The sequence below is a fragment of the Salminus brasiliensis genome, chromosome 4 (genome assembly GCF_030463535.1).
Source record: "Salminus brasiliensis chromosome 4, fSalBra1.hap2, whole genome shotgun sequence".
NCBI lineage: Eukaryota > Metazoa > Chordata > Actinopteri > Characiformes > Bryconidae > Salminus > Salminus brasiliensis.
In genome coordinates, this window is record NC_132881.1 from 35,057,746 (window position 1) to 35,066,779 (window position 9,034).

The 9,034-nt window shown below is 39.7% G+C and overlaps 1 protein-coding gene across 2 annotated transcripts in view; it reads left to right on the top strand.

Moving 5' to 3' along the window:
* vcla (vinculin a) overlaps positions 1 to 8,919 on the top strand; it is a 52,922-nt gene extending 44,003 nt beyond the window's left edge. The window contains exons 19-22 of one of the 2 annotated variants that reach the window (XM_072678177.1): positions 1,697 to 1,888; positions 3,408 to 3,611; positions 3,997 to 4,101; positions 6,983 to 8,919. In XM_072678177.1, the coding sequence (XP_072534278.1) occupies positions 1,697 to 1,888; positions 3,408 to 3,611; positions 3,997 to 4,101; positions 6,983 to 7,129 (648 nt within the window). In that variant the 3' untranslated portion in view covers positions 7,130 to 8,919. The remainder of the gene's footprint in view (positions 1 to 1,696; positions 1,889 to 3,407; positions 3,612 to 3,996; positions 4,102 to 6,982) is intronic. The other variant, XM_072678175.1, reaches the window with a different exon arrangement.
* Positions 8,920 to 9,034: the final 115 nt, after the last annotated feature.

Here is a 9,034-nt window from a genome sequence, read left to right on the forward strand (position 1 = left end):
AAACCAAGGCAGCAGGTCACATTACATGCAAGATGCAGAGTGCCAAGGTGAAATTCTGCAATATTGGAAAACCCTGTGAAGTTGAAGATCAGTGAAAGTACATCATGTGGGATTCTGGAAATTGAGTGAAGTTTCTCATTCCCAGGTGCAGAAGTGATTATATGTGATAAACACAAAGGAAGTCCTTGTACCCGACTGACAGCCAGTCCCAGCTGCAGGCAAGAGGCAGCTATAAATCAAAGCTTCTCCAGGATCTAGGGGCTGGATACAATGCTATTATATTTAATTAAAGCATGCTTTTAAATCAGTCCTGTCACATTTTAAAGCAGCATTATGCGAGAATTGGTATTACTTTTAACAAGGACGCACTTGAGCCGTTTTCACATATGAACTCCAGAAAATGTACAAAAAATAAGGTCTGAACATTTCCCGCAATTGTCCTTTCACACCTCTAGCATACAGTCAGAGATTTTTACATATCAAATGTGTTCTTACTACAGGAAATGTTCCACAAGGGGGGAGCCTGTGTATGAGGTACCGCATAACATGTAATTTATAATAATAAATGACCTGTTCTATTCACACATGGGCTCAGGCAGGATAAAGTTCTGGTTACATCCAGTATAAATGATGGGGACATTCCCATTCACATATTCAGCTTCTCCCTGTAATGTCCTGGAAGGTTCTGGGTTACTGTGCGCGTGAAAATGGTTCTAGATGCATTTCTACAGAACTGCCATCAAGTGAAAGAAGTATGTGGACTGAGGCAGTGGAGTAATATTAGAGAAAATTTAATGACTCGGTTCCTGCAGTTTTCTCAGACATTAACCTGGTCGCTTCTCGCAAGTTGCATAGTGCAGTTGCTGACGTTTCAAGCCCGGAGTAGCAACAGTAGAGATGTTCTCCCTATTTCAGGTCAGTGAATCATCATAACGGTTTTGAAGCTGTTCTTTTCAGGTAAAAATCAACATAATGCTGCTTTAAATGACATACATTACTAATTGCTGTCATTTTGATCATTTGTATTGGGTTTAGTTATTGTAAATTACCCTGGGAATAGACAGATTTACAGTATAGACAATATTTCAGCCTCGGAAATTATACTTTCACATGATGTTTTCTGTTCTCAGGTATACATTCTTACAAGTATGGTTCATAGAAGATGCAACAGAAGAACCACTGTTTTGACTGTTTTGAAGAACCATTTTAAATGAGATCTATATTCTTTTAAAATAATCTCTAGACATCTCTAATTCTTTAATTGGTAAACATTATATACCAATTAAAGAGTTCTTTATGTATAAAGAATTTAAGTATAAAACCTTTACAATAACTTTTTTACACTGTTCTTCACAAAAAGATGCCAAAAATGGTTCTTCAAAGATGTTTTCACTGAAAGATTCTTTGGAGAACCAACTTTTTTGGTATTTTTTGTAGAGTGTATACATGACAACAAAAACAGCACTTGTGTCAGTGTGAATTTCCTGTAATGCCTCATAAACTGTGAAAAAGCTTACCCAACAGAACCACAATGCTGCCTCTCCTTCCTTATCCTAAACCCTTTCTGTTACCCTCTCCTCTCCTGTAGATCTCCGTCCAATGCCTCTCATACTAACTCTCTCCTTCTTCTCTACACGGCTTCCCTTCTTTCCTACCCTCTGCTCCTCCTCCTCCTGCCCCCCACCCCACCCCCCAGCCCGATGTGACAGACGAGGCTTTTGAGACCGCTGAGGCGGACGTAGATATAGACGATGAAGACGAGTTCACAGACAACGAGGACGATTACGAGCCAGAGCTGCTCTTAATGCCCTCCAATCAGCCTGTTAACCAGCCCATTCTGGCTGCTGCGCAGTCCTTGCACCAGGAAGCTCGCAAGTGGTCCAGTAAGGTACTTCTGCTTCCTGACCCCCATGGGCTGCAGGATTCCTTCTGAATCTAGATGTTACTATGGGAACGCTGAAACCAGCTACGGCTGCTGCTGCTGCTGCATCATCACACTTGGGTCCAGTGTAATTTTTTTGGCTGCTGAGGTTGCCCATGACTGCTGTTGGAATGGCTGTTGGAGTTTGTTGTGCACTTCTTGGACAAACTGAAACTGGCTTCACAAGTCCATCCACTGCTTATTTCTCTCTGCCTATCACATCTCTGGCCTCTGGTTTGAAAGAGGAGCATTCACTCAGTGTCTGCTGTCAGTCATTCTGCTTTTGCCAACCTGTGAAGCCAAGGATGACAGTTTCTCACTGACTTTGGGGTTACACTGTGATGAGGTTATGTCACCTGCCTGTTTGTGTTTTGTGCACTTCTTTTTCTAACCATGTAATTAACCATGTTGGAGCAGTGTGTATTAACACAGTGGGAGGACACCACCATGTCTGTAACTTGTCTGTAAGTCTTGTTTATGAAAACTTATTGAAATGCCCTTTTAAGTCATTGTGAAACACTAGATTTTCACTTTTTATTGTATGGCTGTCACACAAAAACCTTGTATGTCCTCTTTTTTGGCGCTATTTGAATCAGGCCATGGTTCTCTTAGAATTTAAATTTTATGATGGAAGAACCAATAGAAATGCTCCAAAATGACTTGGAATTAGATCTCGTTAAATCATTTCCACTAAAAGTTAAGAAGGATTTTCCTTCTCCTACTTTCGGGAGATACAAGGTTCTGATGTAACAGCTTATACAGAAATGCTTAAATGCTAAAGATGTGAATATATTTATTGACAGACATCATATATAGCTAAAAATTAGATCATATATAGTTAAAAGTGATAATATGAAGAAAAGGCTTTAGACTGGATATACAGTTGTGGTCAGAATTTTATATACACTTATGTCATGATAATATTGGGCTTTCAATAATTTCTTTAAAAATGTAATATATATATCTATTAAAGATGCGTGTTGCAATCTCATTCCTCCCTAGTAAAGTTCAAAGAACTGTATGTAAAATTCCAACCACAACTGTTACTACCATGGAAAATAGTTGAAAACTAAGTGGTAGTTGAGAGCTAATAGAAAGTCAGTGCCCCACAGGTTAAGATTACTAACATGTGATGGACTACAGGATGAAAGTCCAGGTCTCACCAGATTTCCTCCACTAATTTCACAGATGGCATGATGCAAGAATGGAATTGCAATGGATCTGCGATGATTAACACTTTGTTTGGTTTGTCTAACCCATTTGCAGACACAGCACTGTTTATGTACATTGAAATTCTGAAGATTAACACAGCCCTATTGGCGAGAATTGTGGCATATGAAAGGACACCCCCTTACATTTCTATTCATTTGCAAACAGATATGTTTTACATTATTAATTACAAAAATACAGATCATAGACTTGTAATCATTCACTTGGTTAGTTTGCATCCTATTTGTTTTTAACAGAAAACCATGTTTCTCCTCAGGGTAATGACATCATTGGAGCAGCTAAGAGAATGGCCTTGCTGATGGCAGAGATGTCCCGCCTGGTGCGTGGAGGCAGTGGCAACAAGCGTGCACTGATCCAGTGTGCCAAAGACATCGCCAAGGCCTCAGACGAGGTCACTCGTCTGGCTAAAGAGGTGGCCAAGCAGTGCACTGACAAACGGATCCGCACAAACTTACTGCAGGTCAGTTTATACTGGGGCCTGACTGATATTATGTTGGCTGATATCATTTTATATTTTTGTTTTATTTTTGCATTCCAATAGCTTAATTTAAGCAGGGCTTTACTGATGGAAATGTCAGTTCTCAGCATGCTTCTAACACTCAAGGTCACAGAAACTTTAATAATGTAAATACTGTAGGTGTTGCTTTGTCATCAGAATATAGCAGGTTTAAATCCCAGCAGCATCATAACCAAAAAAGTCACTATTTTAATATTTCATGATGTTCAGTCAGTCTCTTAGACCAGTCCAGTTCTTTTGAGCACTTGCTTATGGCAAGGGAGTTCCTCTGCATCATGAAAGCTTCCCTTTGTCCTCAGCTACATCTGAATTAATTTTCTGTGTGCAGGTGTGTGAGCGTATCCCAACCATCAGCACTCAGCTTAAGATCCTGTCCACAGTGAAGGCCACCATGCTGGGTCGCACAAACATCAGTGAGGAGGAATCTGAGCAGGTAGGAACTGCGCAGATATTCTTTTAGTTTGTTTTTATTTATGGGGCTCTGAGCGGTCCAGTAGACCAATGCGCTGCCACTATGATTCAGGGTTTGAATCCTGAGTCATGGTGCTTGCCATCAGCAGCTGGAGTCAGAGAGAGCACACTTGACCTTGCTTTCTCAGGGGTGGGTTGATTGCTTTACCTGCCCACATCAGCCTTAGTGTGATGTTGGCCAGCAAAGGCGTCTGTTAGGTCTGTTAGGTCCAGCCAACTAAGGTGCTGTTACCATGATCAGAGGGTCGCTGGTTTGAATCCTGGTCATGCTGCTAGCCATCGGCAGCTGAGGCCCCAAGAGAGCATGATTGACCTTGCTTTCTCAGAGGTGCATTGATGGCTTTTCCTCCCCGCATCACTCCTAGAGAGATGTTGGATAGCACAGGTGTCTGTAAGCTGCTGTAACAAAGCTGGGGAGCCTGTTGGCTGTCTAGCAGTAATGCAGCAGCAGTTCAAAAAGATATGGTGCTTGCTTCATCCTCCTAGTGTTGGGGGTAGTTTACATGAATGGAAATTGGTTACTTGGCCTTCCAAATTGGGCAGAAAATGAGTACAATGGAGTACAATTAGAAATAAATGATAAGAAATCATTTACAAACACATTCTTAAAAATAAAGGTGCCATAGAAGAACCACTTTTGGTTCCATGAACAACTATTTAAAAGGCTGGAATAGTCTCTTAATCTAATGTTAAATCATTCTCTTGATGTAAAGATTCTTCACACTCACACATCTCTATTACAAACATGGTTCGCTGTGGGACAAAAGTCAGTTTTTCGGGGCCCTGGGCGGGTATGCGGTGCTTCCCTCCAGGTGCGTTGGTTGCGGCAGGTCGAAAAATGAGCAGCTTGACTGCGCACGTGTCAGACGGGACGTGTGCTTGTCTGGCCTCACTAAAGCCTGGGGCATCGCGTGCGATGGAGGGGGACAGATTATGTCCAAATAGGGAACAAAAAGGGGACAAACTCTGATAAAAAAAAAAAAAAAAAAAAAAATATATATATATATACAGTGAGTCCAAGAAGTATTTGATCCCTTGCTGATTTTCTTTGTTTGCCCACTAATAAAGACACTATCCTTCTGCACTTTTAATGGTAGATATATTCTAACATGGAGAGACAGAATATCAAGACAAAAATCCAGAATATAATTTTAAAGAATATATTTTAATTAATTTGTATTTCAATGAGGAAAATAAGTATTTGATCCCTCTTGCCAAACACACTCAATACTTAGTGGCAAAGCCTTTGTTTGCAAGCACAGCGGTGAGACGTTTGTTGTAGTTAACCACAAGTTTAGCACACACACCAGGGGGAATTTTGGCCCACTCTTCTTTGCAGATCCTCTCTAAATCATGAAGGTTGGTGGGCTGTCGCTTGGCAACTCTGACCTTCAGCTCCCTCCATAGATTTTCGATCGGATGTGTGGCTGGGCCACTCCATGACCTTAATGTGATTTTTCTTGAGCCAATCCTTTGTTGCCTTTGCTGTATGTTTAGGGTCGTTATCATGTTGGAAGACCCAACCACGGCCCATTTTCAGATCCCTGGCAGAGGGGAGGAGGTTGTCCCTCAGGATTGTGCGGTACATGGCTCCATCCATCTTCCCAGTGATGCGGTGAAGTAGCCCTGTACCCTTGGCAGAGAAACACCCCCAAAACATTATGCTTCCACCTCCATGCTTGACGGTGGGCACAGTGTTCTTGGGGTCATAGGCAGCATTTTTCTTCCTCCACACATGGCGGGTGGAGTTGAGGCCAAAAAGTTCAATTTTGGTCTCGTCTGACCACAAAACCTTCTCCCAATAACTTGGTTCATCTTTCAAATGATCATTGGCATACTTGAGGCGCGCCTCCACATGTGCTCTCTTCAGCAGGGGTACCTTTCGGGCACTGCAGGATGTGAATCCATTGTTGCGCAAAGTGTTGCCAATTGTTTCCTTGCAAACTGTGGTCCCAGCTGCCTTCAGGTCATTTGCTAACTCCTGCCGAGTGGTTGCAGGACGATTTCTGACTGTTCTCAGCATCATTGCCACCCCACGAGGCGAAATCTTCTTTGGAGCACCGGGCCGAGGTCTGTTGATTGTCATGTTATACTCTTTAAACTTTCTGATAATTGCACCAATAGTTGTTACTTTCACATCCAACACCTTACTAATCTTTTTGTAGCCCATTCCAGCTTTGTGAAGGTCAACAATTCTGACTCTGAGGTCCTGTGACAGCTCTTTGGTTTTACCCATGTTGGAGACTTGAAATCTGTGTGATCTGTCTGATTCTGTGGACAGGTGTTTTTCACACAAGTGATTAGTGAGAACAGGTGGCTTCAGGTCAGGTAACAAGTTGATTGGGAGTGTCTAACTGGTCTGTAAAAGCCAGAACTGCTAATGAATACTAAGGGATCAAATACTTATTTCACTCCATGAAATACAAATCAATTAATATATATTCCTTAGATTTATTTTCTGGATTTTCTTTTTAATATTCTGTCTCTCCATGTAAGAATACATCTACCATTAAAAGTATAGAATGATCATGTCTTTATTAGTGGGCCAACGAAGAAAATCAGCAAGGGATCAAATACTTCTTGGACTCACTGTATATATATATATATATATATATATATATATATATATATATATATATATATATATATATAACTGTTTTTCTCTGGCATTGCTCTTTGTAGAGAACCCTTTGTAGCACCTTTATTTTTAGCAGGTAACAGTAGCACTTCTAAACAGAAAGCGTTAAGTTCATATAAAGCACTCAAGACATCATTGAAGTATTACATTGATATAAAGTTCATGTACAACACCGAACGTGTTTGTGTTTCCTTTGTTCACAAAGGCTACTGAGATGTTGGTCCACAATGCACAGAACCTCATGCAGTCAGTGAAGGAGACGGTGAGAGAGGCAGAGGCAGCCTCCATCAAGATTCGCACAGATGCAGGGTTTACTCTCCGCTGGGTCCGAAAGACCCCTTGGTACCAGTAAACTGAGGACTAACTCCTCCTTTAATGTTATTTGTCCTGCCTTTTAGAACACTGAAGTGTGGTGACGTCTAGAATGAAAGGACGCATTCTGAACCTTTGCTCATGGACACTGATTATAAACTTAGACTTCTTCTTACTTTATATATAAAACGACTTCATGTGTCACTGATAGCTTTGTCCAGAAACTGTTGTTTTTTTTTTTTTCTTTTTCTTTTTTTTGGAAGGTTTGCTCTTAGTCCCTTTATCTTTCACCACTGTGTTTAATACGTAGGATTACACAGGAAGAAGATTTTTGAAAATATATTTTTGGTATGTTGGGTTTCCAGAATTTATCCAAATTCCAGGTATATATATATTTTTTTGCATGAAGAGTTTTTCTTTTTCTATTTTGTATTGAAGAACTTTGGCTCAACCTCTCTCAAATGATCTTAAGAGTTCATGAAGTTTACTCTTAGTTTTGAGAAGGAATTTTTTCTTATTAAAAATGTATATATTTATATTTCTTAATGCTGTCTGCACCTGATTATCCTAGTCAGAGTGTTCGGTTGACACGATTAAAAGAGAGTATTTTAGCTTTACTTGCACACTTGAGCTGATTGTGGTTATAGGTTATATTTCACAGATTTTCATGGAGCACGATTGTTTAAGCTTACATTTGCATAAGAAGGGGTTGGGACTCATTTTGCGATCATTCTTTTTTTTTTTTTTTTTGAATGCCTCATGTCTTGATGCCAAAGATTTTGTTAGTTGCAGTGTTATAATAGTAGATTTGCCCTTTACTTAACTCATTATATTGATTTTATCCACTCTGGAAAGGCAACACTCAGATTTCTATTATGCGAGTGAGTGTGTGTGTGTGTGTGTGTGTGTGTGTGTGTATGTGCTGACCATTCTAAAAGAATGTAAAGGTGTTTTATTTTAGCTGATGAGTGTTGCATCAAGTTTCTGAAGCACAATTCATGCAACAGTTGAACTGTTATCTCTGGATATGGGCAGAAATACATTTTTGCAGAATTTAAACAATGACTAACTATGTTTTCATCTTTTTTTAGTTTAGTTTTTTTTTTTTAAGTACAAAAAAAATGGAATTCTCTATTAAAACATGTTTCCAGAGACCAACAGAGTCCACTAACTGCAAAAGAAACAGATTCAAATGTAATGTTAATGTGCATGTAATACTAGATAATAAGCAGAAGCAGAGGTTTACAATACTCTCTGGCCAAGGAAAATGCCTTTCTGTGGTGGGTGATGAATTTTTGTTTCCATGCTATAACAGTCTAGTAATGTAGTAATGTTTACAGAGCTGTCTTCTTATTCTCCATTTTAGAAAATATGGATAATTATTTGACAAGGCCCAGGTGGCTTGTTCAGATTTCCCAGCAAGTATTTCCAAAATCCCAACAGTATAATTCTTTACAGCACTAGTAGATCTTTACTGTATATGGAAAACGAAGACTAGCACAATTGTAGTCAGACCAAAGGTCTATCATGCTTATCACCTTAGCCAATGATCTCTACCTGTCGGTTCACCAATCGTTTTAAGTTCACACAGCTAAACATTAACCAGAACACACACACTGCCTAGCTCTTAGCTTCATTTTGACAACTAACAGATAGATTTAGAGAATGGTTAGTCCCTTATGTAGTGCCTCATTGTGAGTGTTTACAAGGCTGAATTTTGTATGTTTGTAAACAGCATGTTTCAGGTTCAGAGATCTATATGATACATGAATGTACATAAGACACTACTGCTGATTTGGTTTTCCAGTGTCCCTTAAACATCTGCTGTGCCTCAGATTAATAAAACTATTCTTGACTTGAATCTTTTCTTTAATTATATGCCCTCATTAAACTTACAATATATTGTCACTATCTGACAAATAAAAACTATGGGAGAAGGGGCAAA